The 22,119-nt window shown below is 32.7% G+C and overlaps 1 protein-coding gene across 2 annotated transcripts in view; it reads right to left on the bottom strand.

The window, feature by feature from the left end:
• The window catches only part of Cad87a (cadherin 87A), a 450,687-nt gene that overhangs the window by 184,048 nt on the left and 244,520 nt on the right, over positions 1–22,119 (bottom strand). For both annotated transcript variants that reach the window (XM_076316271.1, XM_076316272.1), the window contains one exon: positions 10,992–11,047. In XM_076316271.1, the coding sequence (XP_076172386.1) occupies positions 10,992–11,047 (56 nt within the window). The remainder of the gene's footprint in view (positions 1–10,991; positions 11,048–22,119) is intronic.

Below are 22,119 nucleotides of genomic sequence, written 5' to 3'. Positions count from 1 at the left end.
AAGTCTATGATATTCGTGTAATGTATTTACGCGCATTGTGTTTACTAAATATTCGAAATAGTTGAAGGTAGTTCATGTCGCTTTTATAAGTACTGGTAATTATCAGTTAGTTGTGCAACTAACTCCAGTTTTCAACGATATCAGTCTTGTGTCTACAAATATGACCATTATTTTGAAACGGAGTAGTCACAGTAAGTAATTAATAAAAGTTACATCTATCGTCTTCAATGATATCCAGTAGTAAACACAACGCGTATAAATAGATTATTACACAAATATCATCGACTTATTCTTACGCTATAATATATTAATTGTAAAAGGAAGTTCATACTTTTGTTATAACTTATTAACGAAGCGTTTATTTGATTATGTTCATAGGACATTTTTTTTATTATTTCTACTCAAAAAACATTTTGTCGATGTTAAATTCTGAGACAGTAAAATTTAGCGTTTAAATTCTTAGTCTAATAACAATGCAGTAATTTGGTCGATAAACTGCACTTTTGCAATGTGGTATATTATACGAATTTAAATAAGTAAATAACGCATCTTAGTAAAATTGATGAGTGATGATTTGAGCATCAAGAGATGATTATATCCAAAAAGACCATAAGACTATGGTGCTCTCCTTAACATAGTGAAAAAAACACCACTTTTAACATCGAGCGAGATTGGAAAGAAAGTTATATATGACTCAATAAACAATTTTTAATCTTATAAATAATATCATGTTAATCGATTTGTTGATATATATTTTTGGTAGTTGCCACACAAGTTGAGCGAACAAAATTATGCGATAAATCTAATAAAAGTACACGTATACCATGTACGTTAATCCAGTTTTACAGGCGCATACGACTTCCAAAGCAATATGCTGCTCGAATAATTATATTTTCAGGTAGAATTAAAGACATTTAAAGTTACGTAATAATTTATTAACTTAAAAGCAGTTTTCATTTGGAATTGTTCTAAAATGCATACGATTTTCTTGAACAAGAAATAAATTGTATTTGCTTGTTCATCAATCTGTGATAATCAACAATAATTATTTAAAATAAAATTATGAATATTATGTTTTCGTTCATATCTGTACAGAGCATATACATTTTATTAAGATTATATCCAATTATACGTTTACATAAATTCTAGCTACTGTTTTTCATATATAAACTATGGCTTAATTAATTTCATATTTCAGCTACACAATTTTAATTTTACATTGTAGATTCGACATTCAATAAAATTGGAAAATTTATTTCAAAATTTTCCGAAATATTAAGGCAACACAATCATTTTTCAGAGTATACGCAACAATTACAGTTTATTTGAGTGGAATACGTATTAACCATTTAACCCTGGCCCAGTAGACTTTGGGTCCACTTGGACCGATACAATGTTTATGTTTACGTATGCCGCGGAACATAGTTGTGGCTAGCGTCGCGATATTATCCCCATTCTAACGTGAAACAAATTTATAATATTGCGAGTAATTGTACTTTGATAATGAATCAAGAAATCAAGCAGTTGTTTAATAGTGTTTTCGATAACCTAGTGGACGATGAAGACTTACACTTTGTAAGATGCAGTCTGTGCATCGGTAATGATAATAAATATACGTAGAAATGCGAAAATTGCCAGATATACATATGCAATACACATGCGATAAAAAGAAATTATATTTTATGCATTACTTGTGATAATAAACAATGATAAATAATTTAAAGTAATGTAACGAAAATCTTCGATCAAACCTTTTATATTCAAATATTAGTAATGAAATTCAAACTTGGGTCAGAACGACCCTGAGTCTGCCGCTCGTGATCGTAAACAGCGAGGGTTAATGGTGTAAATAAATAAATAATGAAATTTTCGAAAATGGAACACTATCGTAAAGCATAACATGTTCTAAATTGTATACGATGCAAAGAAGACCTTTTCAATATAAAAGTTGCATAGCATTGAAAAGAATAATTATGTATTAATGATAATTTTGCTATTACATTGCAAATACATAGTATGTTGGTGTTAAAACTCCGAAAATTTGTAAATTGTAATTAAGAAAGGATTGTAACACATTTCTCTCGAATATAATTATTATGGACATATTAATAATAATAGTTATCAATAATATATATTATTGATAATCTATTGTAAATATTAATTATTTTAAAATATTAACTGCTAACGCGAGTACATTAACATGACCAAGGAATTGATAATAAATAATGTTAATTATTTTATGTACCCCAACTATTTATTCCCGGTTTAAATTAATACATAGGTACAGATGTATGTTGCGTTATGATTACAGACTTTTGACGTCCGGTTAATGAATTTTCTTTAGATAGAAATTTTCAAAATAGAATTGTCAAAAAAGAACAACTTCAATTTGAAACGTAACGTGTTATCTTACTGTCTGACTATACGTGGATTTAAACTACTCGACAATCCTGCTTGTCAGACACAGAACTTCAAATTTACCTGATTTTACATGCAGATGAATTCTACTATTTCTGTAAATGCAAATTAACAATTCTAGAGAATATTCGAGCGTGTTGGTCGAACGAGTTCAGTTATTATTATTAATATACACGTAGCCACGCAAATATTGTAGAATTGGAACTTTCTGAAATTTCAAACGTAATCTCTTCTGGATTTAAAAGTGGATTTAATTGGCAAAGATTTCGGCGTATATGATTTACCCAAAATATATTTCCAAGGAACCTCTCAAAATAATAAGAATTTAAATGCACAATTTGCTCCGAAACAAACACACGTTGTGGATCTAGAATAATTGAAATTCTTTATAATATCCTATACTTTTAATGAAGATTTTGATTTAATTTTACAAATAACGATGGATATAATTATGGTCAACATCGTGTAGTAATTAGAAAAAGACAAAAATAGTTCCGAGCTTTGTGGAACAGTTTGAAAATGAATTTTTTTAAATTATAGAGGGTATATTCTATCTACCTGACATCGTTAATTAATCGCAAATTGAAATAAAATTAAAAAATAAGCTCTTTTTTTCTTCCACAACTTTAAGAATTTTTTCCAAACCAGCATTTTTTGCTATAATAGCATGGATAAACTTGTCACAAGAAATACGTTTACTTTTTCATCAGCTCAAAACGTTGAACATTTCCATTATTTAACTGGCTTATTAACAGGCTTAAGAGAAAGAAATAAGCCCCAAAAATTGCATATCTCTAAAATTAAAGTAACGTAATGTTCTCAATTTTTTTCATGACAGATAAGGAATTTTGTAAATATTATTAATTTGGATTAATAACCTTCATTTTTGTCTGTTAAATTAGCGGTTTACTTGAAATAAGTTTCTCTTCCTTATTATGTTTTCAATTAAGAAAAACAGCAGAAAAATATTTCGGCAAACTAATATATATATCTCATTAAACTATTGTACATTATACAAGATATATTTTATTAATTTTTGTCCTGTCGAAATTCCCAAAATTAACGAATTTATAACTGTTTAAAGGAGGCAACACCATGGGTTTTGTATCTGAGTACCTTTAAAACTTTAAATACATTTTTTTTTATAGGTATTAGAACTAAATAAAAATCTTTCCTTCCTCTTAATTCTTCGAACTTCAAGGTACCACTACCTTTTTAACTATTTATTTTTCTTTTTCAATTCAACTGCGTACGATAGCCAAACGTATACTAATTAAGAATCTTATTGGCTCTTTTATTTCGAATAAACAAATTATGAAAGACGTTTGAAAATGCTTTGTAAACGACACGCGTGTGGAGAATCACCTTGACGAACATTTGTAACCAGACTTTACGTTTGCAAATAGATTTGTTAAAGGGTTTATAATATTTTTGTGGGCAAAAGAAATAGAATAATAAGAAATACAGTGGTTCAAAAAAAAGTATTCGCACATTATATTATAAGGAAATTCATTTTACCTCTAATACTGATTTTAATGAAAAATTATGTACACGTGGAGCATAATATTGTATATATGAAGAAATTGTTTTGTTCGCAGGAAATTTGTTTAAGAAGGTGAAGTTATCAAGTTCTTTTTTTTAATGCAACTTTTCTGAGGACTTTTTTGCAATCTATTTAAACGATAGATTATTAAGAGTTGAACATTTTTCCTGTGAAAATTTTTTACTCTCCTTCGCATCACTTAGAAATTGTATTTGAAAAATTGAAAAGAAATCGATTTCATATGATTGGAGAACTTGCAACGACTTTCATATTCTTTACAACTTAACTCGTGCGAGATACATCAAAAATTTTCTTATAAAAAATGTTCAGTTCCTGGTGCTCTATCTTTAACTATGAAGAAAATCTCCCAAAAAGAGTCTATTAAAAAAATGAACAAATGTTTAATTCTCGGATTTTGAATTTATCCACTCGAGAATATTTTTTGTCGACTCTTGAATTTCTAATACTGTCCAAAGATGATACAATAAAACTCATCTCTGTTAGGCATATGCATGTATGAATATCTTTCTAAAATCTTCTAGAACGTTCTAGAAGATTCTATTCCACGGATACGTGATGTTTATTAAATAAAATAAGAGTTGCTAAAAGCCGATCTCTTGCAGAACGCACGCGAAAGATATACCATCCGGAATATTTATAAAGTTTGATTTATTGATAAAACAGAAACTATGATTTAACAGCACCCGTAACCGAAAATTCCAATATCGATCGAATAATTATGTCATATACGGTCTGGTATGCTTCACATGCATACAAACTTCCATTAAAATTAGTCCTACAGCTCGAGGGGATTTCCTTGTAACATATTATACGAATACTATTTCGATCCACCGTATAGAGAAACAACTGAAGAAAGACGTTTCAGGGTAAATGACCCTCTTAGGTTATAATGTAAAAATGCCTAGAGTGTTTCGTGAAAACCGGGTATAACGTGCAGACGTTTCAGGGCGTTTGTAACGCGGTGAGAAAACCGCGCGTCAGAACCGTGAGCCGTACAAGACAATCGGGCTTGGTTTCGCGAAGACAAATTATTCGGCAGGATCGCAGCCCGACGCGCTTACGCGAAGCGGCGATTATTAACGGGTTGAACCGGCGCGTTGAACGAACAAAAGGGTGGGGAGGGGGAGGGGCCACGGAGGTCTAATGAGAGAAACGCAGGAAATGGGAGAAGAAATAATGGGCAGGAGAACGAGAGGAAACGGAAATGGATACAGTGACGGAGACGCGAACCAGCGGCGACGAAGGCGATGAAAGAGAGCAGAAGAAAAGAAGGGGGTTGGGAATGGATGGATGGGGAGGGATGGAGACTTTTCAAGCGATCAAATGTGATCGAACAGACGCGAATGCCGCGTATTATTGAGCGAGCGACGCATTATCCAGTAATACGGCCGACTGCATCCGGCATTATCGGAAACTCGTTGCTCTACCTCGACGAGGCCGTATTTAACGGGATCCTGAATGAATCTCCCGGGCAGAAGCTACGTTCAGGAGCGAAATGACAGTATGCAAACCGGGTGACCGATGGAAATTCAACGAACACGCAACGATCGGCTCGACATAGGAGGAACTCGGATAATTTCGTGCCACGGTTAATACTGCGATCGTTCGAATGAATCCAATTCATCGTATAACATCAGCCTATATAACGTTTAGAATGTTGAACCGTTGCGTCGATACGTTGGTTACGAAAGCATATTTTTTTCGAAAATATTCGATCAATTTATGCCTCGATGTTTCGGCCGTTTGCTGGCCCTGTGCACGTGGACGCGAACTAAAATTACAACGTAATTCTATAACGTAACATTGTGTGAAATATTGCGAGGAAACACGTAATAAATAACACACGAGGAAAGATATCTTAATCGTTTTAATTAACATTTTTAAATTCTACGAACATTAAGATTCTGTTTGCGATTCATTTGTCTGTGTTATTCCGAATTACAAGATTAGTAATTAATTTGTAGTTAACTTTCTAAAAGCTTCAAATTTATAAACGTGGACCAGTGATTAGATCGGTCGTTGGACAGTGTGTATTGTTCATTTCGTATTTTGAAATATCGACAAAACTTCATTTATGTCGCACATTAGCAAAACAAAAAATGTAATTTGTTATTTCAATTCTGTTATATTGGCGTACTATATAAATGTGAGTAATTCTCATCACTATTTACAGTAGATGTACATAGATTTACGAATACGTATGTAGAAAAAGTTTCAAACCGAATCAATTCATTCGATTCCTGAGGTAGACGTAAACTAAAGGTAGAAACGTAGGTATTTTTTTTTAAATCTTCATTATTGTATTGTGCATTCTGGAAACTCATTTTGTCGATTGATATCCAATATAGCAAAGAATCTACTCTTTTATTTTCTGCGAAAAGAGAAAACTGTGAAATGTTCGTTTTTTAATAAAATTTTTAACAATACGAACATTATGGACCTTGATTATTTTTATCGTCAAGAATGAAAAACAAAATATCAAACACAAATCTCTATAAGGCGTCTGGAAATTAAAATGGACAATCGACAATATTAAAAAACTGATAAAGGATCCTGGCTTATTGTCAAGAATAACTTTACATTGGTTTAGGTCGATACAATTTTGTAATAATTGGCATTGTGGATTGTTTCGTTTGTTTGTTTAATTTTTATGAAATCTTAATTATTGCAAAGATAACGAAAATAAAATTTTTAAGACGGCGATTTAGTGAGGTAAATAAACAGAGGAAAGATTTACATATAAAATTTGAACACTGTGGCGCAAACACTGTTGCGTGAAAATATTTACTAGGATTTGCATAATGGCCTCAAAATGTTCAGTATCAACCTTCGCGTAGACATTATCACGAAATTATACACACCTTGACTATGTAGTTCATTTGGCTGAACGTGACAAGGAAATAGACAATTACAACAATCTAAGCGGTAGCGTGGCAGACGAACATTATATTGTTCGTGTGTAATACAGGTTAAGTATACTTATTGTTTCAAACTTTTCGAAACAGAAGTAACAATGTTCTTAACATCGCGAAATGATCCGACGTTTCCCTATAAACGCGTGCACGGAAAATCGATACGTGGCTATAAATATTACCTAAGTTGAAAACTTACAAATTATTCAAATAATCGATTAACGTCGATCTACGTATTTCTTATGGACATAAATAGTTACAAATGTTTAAATACGGTAAATCAAAATTGGTCCATCCTGTACTAGATCGTGAATTATTAGAACGCGATTGATTCGTATTTGCAACTAGGTAAATTTTGTCGTTCGCGTTGATTAGACGTATCGCAGCCGGTTAAACGAGCCCGGTAAACAAACCCGGTGACAAAATCGCGCGATCGGATCGGCCGTTTTATTAGTCTTTTTTATGGGAATATTGCGAAAAGAAGAAGCGTTCGCAAAGCGAAAACGAGTCGCGATTCGGTTTACGGGTCGTTCAAAAGGGAGCAGCAATTGGGGAAGAAAAAAAGACGGCGTCGAGGAAAAGTTGGGTCCTGTTAAAAAAAAAAAAAAGAATCGTAATGCGAACGACAAGCTGTCCCGTTAAACCATCTACCCAATGGTGTTCGCGTCTCGCGAAAATCAACGGTGAATGCATTCGTGCCTGAATGGAACGCGAACCTCTTAAAATATTAAAGCCGTCGTAATTAAACTCGGTACGGCCGGTTGATTTTGGATTATGAACGGATTTAAGAACGGTCGTCGCGTTACAGGGGCGTGCTCTTAGCGGCAGATAGAGCGAGGTGGTTGGCTGAAAGACCCAATACCAGGGAAACAGAATCCTCAAGGAGAGACGCGCGAAAGGCAAACACCAACGCGCGCCGACTAAAGTAACGGAATTAAGGGGGACGAGGGTGACGGCGCCGGATATAGGAGGAAAAACGCGGATAAAGCGTGGGAGTGGCGGGAGGGAACCTGAGGGGAGGGGAGAGGGAGAGGGAGATGGAAACTCGAGGTGAAAAAAGGGAAAACGGAAGAGGACAACGTCTCTCCTTCCGGTGGAAAACCGTTTCACGGTTTCGTCGAGATACGCGGCATTCTAAGAAGGGGAAAAAAGAGGAAGAGGCATCCAACGGGGAGAGTGGCAAGACGATTCCGTGGAAGCTTTCTGTTTCCCCTATCGGAAAAGGGAAACGCCTTCCCCCTCTTTCATCCAATCTCGACCCCTCCTTTGAACAACGTTTGTTCTCCCCTGATAACAAAAATTGAACATTATTCGAAGAACTCGGAATTGATACGAGGGTTGCTCGAATATAAACGACACTATTTTTCATAAAGGATCGTATCTTTAATCGTGTATTAAAAATCGCAGAATGATTTACTATAATATATTGTGTACACACATGTTCCCATAGGGTCCGGCAGAGTTAATTTAATTTTCTACAACGAAATGAGAAATTATACAACGAGATAAGTAAACAATACTTAATACAAGTTTCTTCTAAACAATTAACATTAATTGAATTCTTAAGTAAAATAACACGTATTAAGTTACAATGGACGTACAATACAAATACGTGAATCAATGAATAGCGATAACTATTTGAAAAATCAGTGAAAAATTATACAATACGAAAAAATTGAATAAGTTACTAGTCTGGCTGTGCTGTTCGGATGAATTTTCATTCGATAAGAACTTTTTCGGCTAAGAATTCTGCTTAATACCGCTCGCCGGATGGTAACATTTAAACGGGCGTTTTCAGCGAACGACCGATTAAATGGTACGAAGAACGAGTAACGCGTTAGCACTCTGGGGCAATACGCGGCGCGTATGTTTGAGGAGAAAAACGAACCGGCGTGGTATATGGGATGAAGAGCGAGCAAGAGTATCTAGGAGAAAGCTAGCGGCGTGGGGCGTTCAAACCAAAAGCTCCGACAATTTTGTAAGTGGGTCGTAAGCGGCATTTCGAGCGTAAAGCTCGAAATACGAGCGAGTATGCTGCATTGTGTATGTATGCGCGCCAGGGAACAGCCATATTTGCAGAGCGGCTTTGAGGTTACCCCTGAGTGGTATCTGGAAGACAATCCTGTACCATCGGCGCTAATCGATGCAGTCATTATCATTTTGGGTCGATGGAGCTCGGTATTTTGCCATCTTGGACTACCAATAGTGCTTGCCTGAATAGGCAGACTCTCTGGATAAGATCGAGTTTTCGAAAAACAATGTTTAGCGATGTTTCTGATGGAATCGCCGGAAACATGTTTGCGCAAGTATTTATCTCTGACGCGCGTTATTCTGTACTTTGTACGTACTTGTAAAATTCTTAGATGACTTGTGTTTTATTCTTAGAATTTTTCTCCGTTTGGTTTATTTTTCTTCCGGATTAACTCAAAATTTATGCGACCGATTTTGATCGATCTTCGACTATTCTATTGTATTGTAATATCAGGGAACGGAGTAAGATATTTATGACAATACTCTTACTCGATACGAGTAAGTAAATAAAACAACATTATTTACAAACAATAAGTAAATAAAATTCAGTTGTATCGGTTATCGTATCGCGAAAAAACGATAGGGAGAATCGCTATGAAATTTAAAATGTATATTTTACCTGAAAATATAAGTTACATGACAGCGTATTTTTGTATAAATTTGTTACCATATCGCAAGAAAATGGTTGTTTCAATTGCGATTAAACTTGAAGTACATCTATAGGATGACTCGACTTAAAATATAAACTTCGTGACATCGCAAAATTCTTACCTGGTGGGATCTTGTGGAGTTCCGCAAAAATGGTTGTGTATGTCTTGCTTATAATTGCTTTTACCACAAAAAAAGAATGTATAAATAAAAACGGAATAAAATTTGAAAACGTTTATGTACTGATGCATTTTTTATAAAATCAATCGTAACCCAGATATCAACACGATTTTTTCAATTTTTAATATGGCCCTAAACGAATTTTTAATTTATCTCCTAGGTTTAGTCACTCGAACGAGTAATCAAAACAAGTTACATATATGCTTTATCGATTCGAATCTAAGAAATAAAAGCAAAACCATTGTACATTGAGAGATCTAAGATAATATTAACATTTCCAAAAAAATATTTTGTATTTCGAATAACGTCGGGTAATTTAGCTAGTTGTTACAATAAATCAGGAAAGTGTCCCGACAGTCTCGAAATTAGTTTTTAGAAGACTTAACAAAGATTAAAGTTATATTTCCTGTGGATACAAAAATATAGCGAGATCTTGATTAACCAATTCCATCGAGATCATTTTTATAGAACGTGTTTCTATTTTTATTTTATTCTTTTTTCTAATTACCAACAGTCAATTTACCTACGCCACAATCAAGGGACATTGATCTTAACGATTCACCCGAATCAATTCTTCAATAGAGTTCTTCCTCTTTTTTCGAACGAAATAGTCGCTTTTTCCATTTTGCGATTCATTTTTACTTTTTAGGAAATATATTCACTTACAGTGTTATGTTACTCGTCACGTTATATCAGCTAACCGAAGCTCGGATAATCAAGACCCCGGTTAATTAAGATTGTCGATAATCGAACCCTGGTTAATCGGCGATCCGTTGTAATATTATTTAAGAAAAGCTTATATAAAATATTATATAATATATTGTATAAAAATATTATCTAATATATTATATAAAAATATTATATAATAGTATATTAATAGTGTTAAAATATTATATTAATAGTATAATATTCTTAAATAAATTTAATTTTTATTCTATTTTCTTAAATAAATTTTAATTTTATAAACCTATTATTTGTACAAATGTTGTAATGTTGTTCTATAATAATGAACGTATTGCAGTTAGTATCAAAATCTATAAACATTAAATATTTCAAACGCAAGCAACGAAAGTAGTCGTTGAGTAATTGAGGAATAATTATGATATTTTGAAATTGTTGTGTGCATATTCTCAAAGAAATCGCGGAATTAATTTCCTGGTAAATCTAAACGTTCAATCGTTAGGGATTCGTTGGAGCAGAACATCGACAAGTAAGGAGAATTGTAGGAAGACACTCACCCATGCATGTGTCCAGAAGACAAATTGCCAGCAGCACAGTAAACTTCTTGAGAAACCTGAAAGCAGAACGAATGTGCTTATTATTGATTGAGTCTTGCCGGCGACAAGGAACGAATGAGACGCAGAGAGAGAGTGAGAGAGAGAGAGAGAGAGAGAGAGAGAGAGAGAGAGAGAGAGAGAGACTCCGAATTATCATCCGATTCGAAGTTTAATTAACTGGTTGCTTTGGAAAGCTGTTTACGGTCTCTACCTCCAACTTTGTAGGAGCTCGGCAAATTATTGAAAATAAATATTATTGTTAGGACATTTCAACGCTTGAGTTTACGATACGGTCGACTGAAATACGCTATTTCTAAGGAACATCTACTCGGAATACTCAGCCACCATTCGACTAATTTAGCAAGGGATTAAGACTCTGGAAGTTGCTTAATTATCGCATATTCTATACCCTTGTCGAACAAGTGCATCTCTAGAGTCTTGCAGTTTTAATCTAAATAGCGGTTGATGTATCGGGAAGAAAATTTTTTTTTAATTTCGGTTCCACCATTTTTTCTTTCTACTGGTACGTCCTAGATATTTTTGAATAATAACACGTTTCTCGCATCGGATTGGCATGGTTGTGTTTGAAGTAAGAGAGTGTGCGAGACTTCGAAAATTGAAAATTAATTTGTCATCGATTTATGAGTTTGAAGTTTTAAAAATAATATACAACGGGCAACGTGTCGAAATTTCTATTTTTGAGAAAATTACAAACCAGCCAAGGGTTTAACACAAACGTATACACGGTTGTTTGTTGCACTATGAAACTTTAAATTGTGTTTTTTTGCGAAACTTTGCTTTTTAAAACGGTGTGCATCGTAACTGTAAAACCATTTAACCGATTAGCTTCAAGTATGATACAAATATTGTTTACAACGTATCGAATCACGAATGACTTTTTCCATTCAGTGCATTATTTATTAGAAAAAAAGGAAGCAATCAATTTTGGAAGAAAAATTGATATTTTTACAGAATAAAGAATATTCACCGTGTAGCATATGCATGGGTGTACGGAAGTGACAATGTTCAATATTTTTTTTTGCGTACAACATGTCAAAATATTCATCAAATGTTTTCGTAGGTATGTAGTTCAAATAAATAGTATTAAAAACAAACACAACATTCTACAGATTTCTATACTTTTTGATTACCACTAAAATTGTTTTTGCTGAACAGAGCTACGTTGAATCCTAAACATTAAATGGTAAAAGAATTATCCTCTGTACCAAGTACATTTTTATTAGTACGTTTCATAATTTACATATTAATAAACAATATCGTTATGTATTAAAATATAACTTGAGATTTTCACGATATTTCATAGTTACGTGAGGACATCACATATACCTCGTTATTTAAACATTTAAACAAACATGGTATACATACACCAATCGAATTTTAATCCAATTATTCGAAAGAACTAAACGAGGAAAAATCTGGTCACCACACGCGCGCGTAAAGCGGATTAGTTTTTGTCCAACGTCAAAAATTCCATAGAAACGGCCAATTAATGAAAAATTGTTTGTTACCGAGAATTACAATTAGTGAACAACAGAACGAGAGTGCGATGCGCGTTTCATCGGGTTTAAATTCCTTAAATAGGACCGTATGTAAATATCTCGAGACAAAATGCTCCGCGCAATAAAGAATTAGTTAAATAAATAAGATATAACCAGTTTCTGCAGCATACAGTGGTACAAATTCCAAAAGACGAGATTAAAAGTCGTCGCGCTAATACTTCATTATTTTATATTGATAAAAATAGAAGCCAAAGAGGACTCTTGGATTCCAGAATTTAATTATCAGGGATAAATTTCATATTAGATTAACTTTAACTTCCATAGGCTCCCATAGGTTTTATTATATTTTAAAATTTACTTGATGTTATTTCGTAATTCGTTTATGTTACTGAAAATTAGTTATATCGTACAAATTTTACAAATTAGTAAAAACAGTATTTGCACGAGTAAAATAAATGTAAGCGCCAGAAGATAATTTATTGTTATGTAAGCAAATAAAATTGAATACTTTAACATATTACATTTTATTTAAGTCGTATAAGTATACGAAGAAAGAAAGTGTTATAAACAAGAAGAATTCGAAAAAATTTCTTTACGAATCGATACGTTTTAAGACAATCTGATCAGATCAGGACTATTAAAAAACAATTACATTTTAACGCGCATATGCGTTTTAACCAGTTTTTCTTGAAATTGCTGGTTGAATTTTAATAAAACATAATCTTTTTAGTTTGATATTCTTCTCTTAAAACCTGGTTATATTTTGAGCAAAATCGATCCGTGAATAGTGGTGATCACTCTTATAGTTTTTTTATTTTTTTTACTACAGATATATTCATTATTTGTAAAACTTAGAAGAAAAATGTTTTACATAAAATTCAAAAAGGATTAATTGTTCCTAAAAGAATTACGTAAACATTTTCTCTATTCTTTCTAATAAAGAAAACTTTAAATAAAATTTTATTAGTTGCTTGCTTGATCCACAATTTTTTCCTTGGAATGTACTATAACGTTTCTGTCTCTGTTAACTAACAATTGGTACAAACATGTTGGAAGTTTCATAGTTTGCAAATTTTTCATAGAAAAGCAAAATTTCACACTTGATAAGATAAGATTTAATTAATAGTTACTTTTCTTATTGAATATGATACACATAAAAAGGAATTCGATCTTATAGGTAATATCTATAATCGGTAGAATATTTTCAGGCCTCTACGATTAAGTGGAAAATTTGATTTCTTTGTACATTTTAGATTATGCAGTTGAATCACCGTGCAGATCACGTGCATTACTTTTTTATTACAAGTATAATAATTATAACTATTTAGGTAGGAATAAACAATTATTCAATTTTATAAGTATCCAATCGATAGTATATAATTATACAAAATGTTCAATTTCTTATGGCTAAGTGAAGAATTTGATTTCTTTGCGCATTTCGGACTACTTAGTCGAGCCACTGTGCAGGGTCACGTACGCGAAGCACCAGAATTGTGACGAGAATTTCGAGGACGATTTTATCTCTGCCGTTGTCCGCCATTTCCTCGCTGCTTGATGCAGCAATTAGAGACAACGTTCGCGCCGGCTGTATCAGAAACCGCGGTACGCAAGACGCGTCGAGGTGTCTCGGCCATTAAATGGCGTGTAAGCAGAACGAAATTCATACACTACCGAATGTATATGCGAAACGAGGCACGTGCGCCTGGCATATGCACCTTACCAGACCGTGGATCCGCTACGCGATGGTGGACATCATAGATGCACTGGCTGTAACCGTGCATGCACAAGGTTCAACGCGCGTCTACGTCTAGGTACCTCGTGTCGTCGTCATTAACCACGTGGAAACAGTTCGCTTCCTATTACGGAATATTCCGTTGTAATCTGCACCAACGTTGTGGTACAGTATTGCGTTACTCGTGATTTCTCGCGTGAATTCTGACTTCCAAATACCATTTGTACGAACGTGAACATAGAATGTAGTCGAAGTGCTTACATTTAACTTACAGTCTTCCTTTGTAACAGTTCTCTGAGAAATTATACAAATTTTAGTAGTTTACGAGAAATTTTCCAATGTTTCGGATGACGCAGCAATTGTAAACAACGGTAACTTTCTTCTGCATGTAAATAGTCGGAGTGCGACCTTTAGCTATAGGGTAAACATCTTTTTCTTAAGTTTTATTTCTAAATTATTACACTAAGTGTGTAAATGAGCTGTGCTGTATTAGAATTATTGTTCTTAAATTTTAACGATTTTACGTCAGTTTCAATGTAATTGTGCTTCACTGATTTAGAAGGAGTAGTGAACATTTGTCAATAAAAATATAATTTCTTTGATGTATAATAATAATATTTGTTTATAATTTTCAAATATCGATGCAAAATGTTCTGTATACCCAACTACAGAAAAATCATTTATTCTAAATTAAAATATTATATATTTCTTCAATATGAGTACGTCTTTTGTTAATCCTTTACGTTTTGATGGTATTTTGTAGTGACGAATTAAAATGCTATGGTAAACCTTAAATTCTCAAAATTTGACGACAATTTCCAAAAATTGTAATAAAAATTACGGTAAAAAAATAACAATAACATAATTCAATACTTAAAGGGGCAAGGTAGATGTATTTCTACCAGAATATCAACGTAGGTATTCTAATATTTGTGACATCTACATTGAATTTGGTAAAAAAATTACGGCTTTCAGCAAAAAAAAAAATTGTCTTTACCGATATTAGTATAGTTTTCTATTTTTGTAAAATAAATTTTTCAATTGAAATTTTTAATCGATTATGATCTCAATTTTTGATCATAGGTTTCTTTGTATCAAGAAATATATCTGCATCAAAGAAAGATGGTGCTGTACATTCTGGGGTCAAATACCACAGATACACACTAAATTTATATAGATCTACTTGACTTACAATCTCATCAATTTCTTTAGATTTGTGAAGTTGCTGCAAAAATCGTGAATCTTAATTAAGAACCTTTGCAGCAATTGAGTCGTTTCGATATACAATTGGCCATATTATATACAAATCCTTAATTCCTATAATTTCCTCAATACTTACTGAAAATTCTTCGCGAACTAAATATATTTTTAATATATAAATCATTTTAACCATTCATCTAGCTAATGGAAAGCTTTGGAAATATGAAATAAATTTTCTTTAGACAATACCACACCAAGGAAAGCGATCATTAACTTCAAGAATTCTAGGCAATTATCTCTTAAATGCTTCTGTTGTACGGTATTCAAACAGAAGTTCAATTTGCCCTTCCATTTCCTGCAGCTTTCCACGAACCTAAATAATATCTTTACGCTTGATCGAAAATTAGATTAGATACTTTTCAATCCAACTTTTGAATTTTGTTGAACATGAGTATTTCAGGTGCTGACGAATTTAATAATTTATCTACAGATATGCTTCTTAAAACTAATTCATACATGTGATGACATCAGGAAAAATACAGTGAATCGCATTTAAGCATTTGTTAAAAAGTAATACAACAAATGGCTTGAACTCAATCTGCTAATTCTTAATAGTCATTGGTACATTTTTTTATTACAGGAATTTTTATTTTTAGAATGATTTAAAAATTTTAATTTAATATGCCACGAGTTCCCGTTGTCTCAAATTTTGTATATATTATTTTCTCATTTAGTGTCATAATTTAGGAGGATAGCCCAAAAAAGAATCAAAAGTTAGTAGTAAGGACCATCCTAATGTTAGATATTAAAATGTTCGAGAAAATACAGCACATTTCAACATTTTAATTTTTTGAGCCATGACAAGGATAAAATATAATTAGTGCCGAGTTTCACATTAACGTCATGCTCATTTCCAAATGTCTTTCACTTATTGTCAGTTGCATTTTAAACGAGTGAATAGGTTATATTTGAACGATCACCTATACAATATGCGTTTAAACAATGATCAAGCTCGTATATAAAGTGGAACAACATTACAGTAGCACTAGATATATTTTAATTACATATTATTCTTGCAGAGATTTATTTATTACGGCCAATTAGTAAATTATTAAATTATCGTATGATGGAAAGAAACAAAAGTACAAAGAAAAAATAAGTACACAGTTGAAAGGGATCGAGTATTTTAAAAAGTCTAACCGATTAAAAGGCAATAAATAGATTTCTTTCCGGAATCACGACAACATTAAAAATTCTGTTTAATGACAGATATGTAATTTTATCAAATGCTTATCCGTTATCTAGGAGTTCATAAATTGAACCAAAAATAAGTTTATCCATTGCTTAAGATTACATACATTAATTTACATTCTATTAAAAAATGTTAATGTCTGCAAAAGTTATAGCCAATCATCTGAAGTTACCTAGCATAAACTGCTAGGAAAGATATTTGATAATTATCTGAAATATAAAAGAATAGGGAAATTTCGTAATCTGCATTAGTATCGTTATCGTTAAGCTTATGGATGTTCTTAAACTTTCATTTTTTCAATCTTTTGTAATTGGTTCAAATTTGAACCTTCATCTGTTTCTTCTATATTTCTGTATTCCTTCTATCCAAATGCGAAATATTTTTCGAAAAAAAAAAACAATTGCATGCTTAACGACTGGGACACTAATCCAAATTATAAAACTTTTCCGTGTTTCAATTTCAAATAATTTAGTCGAAATGATACCACGTGATTGGCAATAATTTAAAAAGAAAAAGTTTTCAAAAGATACTTTATTTGTCACTGTCCTATCCATTGACCATTTAGAGAGCTTTCCGTGAAGAAAACAAGTAAATATTAAGTGCAAGTGTAGAAGTGCACAATGTTTCCTTAAAATGTATACCAAGATCTTATGTAGAGAACCAATTAATAGATCTTGTTGCACCACAATGTTAATTTCTACAAATAAGACCAACGTTGATGACGTAGCAATGTAACTGATGGTAATAGTCGTCACCACAATGAAACGGATACGGTGATATTATGGATGCAGAAGGCGATGTTTGCCATTAAATCGTACGCGTAAACCTTGTACATACGTATCACAGGAGACACCTCCAAATTAGCCGACGTTGAACGTAATGGTTACACTGGACTCCTCGTAGCCAACAAGCACATTTATCTTGACGGTATCGTTAGAAAATACGAGCAACTGATTTACGTTGTAAATTGCAATTTAATCATTTTCGAAGGAGTGGTCCATGCCACTGCAATTGAAATGGCAACAATTGGTATCAATGTATATAACCTCTTGTGTTTAATCGATTTAATTGAACTGGAACAATGAAATGTGACTTTTGTCGAAATGGGTTGTTTCCTTAGGGCATTTTCGTCTACCATGGAAATTGTCCATAGTTACTTTCGAATTATGAACAAAAATGCAAATATTATATATGATAATTATGACAACGATGATTAGATAGGCAACAATGCGTGTAAGGTAATGTATTTAAAGAGTTATATCTCATTCTCGGATAAAAGAATTGCAATCATCGATGAAGAAAGTTTGTCTTACGTCATCTGTATACACAGTAACTATTTCTCGCAACAGTGACCGACCAGGTTTATGGAGTTGGCGGTTTGCGCAAGGTGCAAAGTGTTAACACTTTTTATAGACTCTATTACCCTCTCTTACAGAACCTGTCAACGTTTCCATGAAAAAGGTTTCCAATTCATCTTCAGTTTAAACACGGAAATAGTAAGTCTACAAACGGAAAATAAAACATGTAACGTAACAAATTTATTATATTATATAGTAAATGTTGTAAATATACGGCAAACAGGAAAGAAATAATGCAAGAAAAAGCAATAGATATATACGAGAATTAGAAGAAACAGATTTTAGAAATGTTCATGATTTATTACGTTCTGCTAATGTTACACTAACAATAAGTATGTTAATAAACGGAGATTGACAGCTACCAATTGTCGACAAAACAACTAACAAACTGTTTGGGAGTTGCTCTTGAGGTTTGAAAGAGATACGACGTTTTATTCCTTGTGATAACGATATAATAATAAATCTAAACACATGAATTTATAATTTAGTTTCAATAATTTTATGTACATAATCACAGCTCCAGATTAAGCAGATATAAATTAATAGATATCCGTTAATGTCGTTTCGTATTGAATACAACACTTACGTTGCACGTACATATTTATCTTGACTTCTTGCACTAGGAATTGTGTATCGAGATGTTTTTATATCTGATATTACCAAATTAATCAAACGAAAATCACAGACTCACGAACTGGTAGTGTGTTTCTACTTTTGTGATAAATTATTATTTTAAGAGTTGAAAGAAGATATGGTATGGTAATGTGTAATATAAATATAATTTATACGTGTTGTAACCAAATTAAATATATTTAAACAATAAGAAGTGAGTATCTTTGTAGTGTACTCTCGAGTGTGTATATTGTGTTTAATGTGTGCTTGGTAATGTCTGAATGTGTTCTGTCGACATGTATTGGATGTAATCTTGTCATTAACATTAAGAATTTTATATTGGTGTGCTTACAATTTTTTAATTGTTGAAATTTTCAAAAGTGGTTTCAATGTTCTCAATGTCGAATCGTTATGTGTAATAATGTGCCGTGAAATAGAAATAACTTGTAGTTGCATAATATGAGTAACTCAATTACGTTCTTACAACTTCTACTGGCTAGTAATGACTAAGTTTGATCACAGAATGAATAATAATCTATATAATACTTCGAAAGGTTTGTTCGAGTAAAAACAATTAAATGGAATACTTCTTTTTACGATTAATTTTTCTAACGTATTTGTCAAGGTGAACATAATTTTCCAAATATAGAAAAAGATATAAGAAATAGACCGATGACAATTACATAGAATAATGATAAATAAACTAGATTACTAATGAGGCATATAAACACATTCAAACGGTTCAAAGTAGAATCTTCAATCTATTATGACTTCATTGAACACGATATTTTCTTCGAATAGAAATCATAGGTTTATCTTGCAAAGCTTATTTAACAAAAAAACAACCATATTTTTAATCCTAGTACTAAATTATAAACTACATGACTCGTTATTACAAGTGACATTTGTATATTCTTTAGAAGAATCGTTCATCTACAAAAAGCCAAAATACGTTTGAACTTATTTTCATCAGACTAGACTCCACAATTTATCGATAATATTCTCATGAAGATCATATATAATCAATATCATATATAAAATTTCAATTTTTATTAGTAGATAAAATTTGATCCCGCTTGTGTATTTTATCGTTTTCGCCCCGATCATTGGACGCACAGGTGGACCAATAATTTGCGTTGAAAGAACATGAACGATGAAAGAATGTTCTGAAACTTTTTTCGAGTTAAAAATTCGACGTTTCATAAAATCAATATTATTGTATTGAATACTGCGGATATGTATTTAGAAAGAAAGACGAGTTCTGCATTAAAAGGAATGTAATACTATGGGTAAAAGAATATGGACTGGGACGTGTAATTGTTGTTTAGTGGCAAGCCTCACGAAGGCTGACTAAAACGTTTAACCCTCTACTATTCGTAATTAGTTGCAAGACGTTATTTGGGGCAGTATGTTTTTCCTTTCAAAGAAAAATTAACAAACTTGTCATGGCTTCTCCGTTCTAGAAAACACAATAGATTACAGTACATCAGTTCTTATTAGCCTGGGGTAATTAAGCAAACCTTAATTAAAGTTTATTCAGAAATCTCGATTAAGGTACTGGCTTCTTTAAACCACAAACTAATAACTCCACTTTAAAATACAAAGTTTCATATTTTCCAAAAATTCCGTATTATATCGTAAGCTCAGTCCCATTTACTGTTTCGAATGGTTAACATTTAAAATATGTTAAGTCGGTTAAATGTAATTTACGACGTTGGGAATTGTTCAACCACTGGAACGAATAAACGCTCAGTGTCCTTCGCGATGAATAATGTTACACGTTTTTAAGAATTGACCGTATACTTTCAATCCGTAGCAGAAAATACTAAACTTCATCCTTCGATATCGTACCAAATCACGATAATCCATAAGGCCATCGCACCCCAATTTTCTTTTTCTAATGATTTCCACGACCTTTATCTCGATGATGGATGGCCTGCGGTCGCTTTGATTCCGGTATACGATAATACGAGGCATTGCGAAATGGAAACCACGGCACGCAGTATAGCTGCATAGAGCAGCGTTCACTGTACTGTCAAAACGCATGTTGAGGTCACCACATTCCAATGGCGTCAGTGCGTGTATAGTATGTACCGCAGAACGTCTCTCCGATACATTGAACATACTATATGCTTATACATTATACGTAATGAAATCGGTAAATGGCTGGCGGCCAATTACACGATTCTGAACATCCCTTCTGCGCTAGCGTTATTAAAATAATAGCTCTCGCGTGTAACAGAAGTGATTTATATTTGTATTGTATCCTCCCACGGAGATAATGGAATTTTATGATCTTACGCGTGCGCAGAAATTGAATTTAATTTACACAAGTGTAATCTCCGACTTTAAAATCAAAGGGAGCGCGATGTGCACGACAAAGAAGACAAATTTAAGAAATGTTTTTCGATTCGATCGAATAGACGGTGAACTATTGATTACAAATTTATTAATCGAGCAATGAAAATGAACGAAATAGTAAATTGGACGGAAATTTCAAATAACGAATAGGAGATAAAGAACTTTTAATCCGTCGTTTGTTTCGTAAAAATTACTGTTTCAATTGCAAAATGAAATTATGTTTCACGTTGAACGACTAAACGTTTGCACGAATAACCGTTCAATGGGATAAATGCTAAGAATAAATTCTTATACGATGTGTTCATTGACTATCTATTGTATTATTCGAATAAAAGGTTGCTACCCACTTTACGCTCTATGATGGCAAAAATTGCGGTCATTTTTCAAATTACCATCGTGGGTGGTTGGTGATTGTCACTACCTTTCTCGAGAAAGTTTTTCAGTCGTATCTTTCTCAATGATGAGAGAAGACGTATTGAATCTGTACACAAATGTCAGGCGCGAGCGAATAATGTCAAGATCTGCATGCTGATTTTTTCGCAATTAAAAATTCGTTCAACGCGTTTGGTACGTGCAGTATGGCTTTCATGTGGTATGTGAAAAATTGAATCATCATTTAAATCGACAGTAACAATTCCAGTTCTAAAAATCAATTTATTTCTACATACAAGTTGTAATTTCTTCGAACAGAATAAACCACTCACCTAAGATTGTAATCTAAATTTAGATATTTAGAAGTTCATAAATTTGAATTGTACACCGAACCTTACACTAGACTTTTCACTTGTTGCGAATTTCAATTACTGTACATCGTTGCTAATGAAACTGAAATTGATCGCAACCGCAAATAATATTTTAATCGATCGAGTAATCAATTCCACGGACACATTATGAAAGGAATGAATAAATGATTGGATCCAAAATATTATCCATAGAATCATATACGCACACCTGTAGCAAGTAGTAGAATAATATTCAAATCGTATACGAACTGCTACTATTTCAAAAATTAAATCATCTTGTTAAACGGTAATTCATCAATTCTGTGAAATGA

The sequence above is a fragment of the Ptiloglossa arizonensis genome, chromosome 7 (assembly GCF_051014685.1).
Source record: "Ptiloglossa arizonensis isolate GNS036 chromosome 7, iyPtiAriz1_principal, whole genome shotgun sequence".
NCBI classification, from domain to species: domain Eukaryota; kingdom Metazoa; phylum Arthropoda; class Insecta; order Hymenoptera; family Colletidae; genus Ptiloglossa; species Ptiloglossa arizonensis.
The sequence above is the reverse complement of the archived record's forward strand: the minus strand, read 5'-3'. Positions and strand labels throughout refer to the sequence as shown.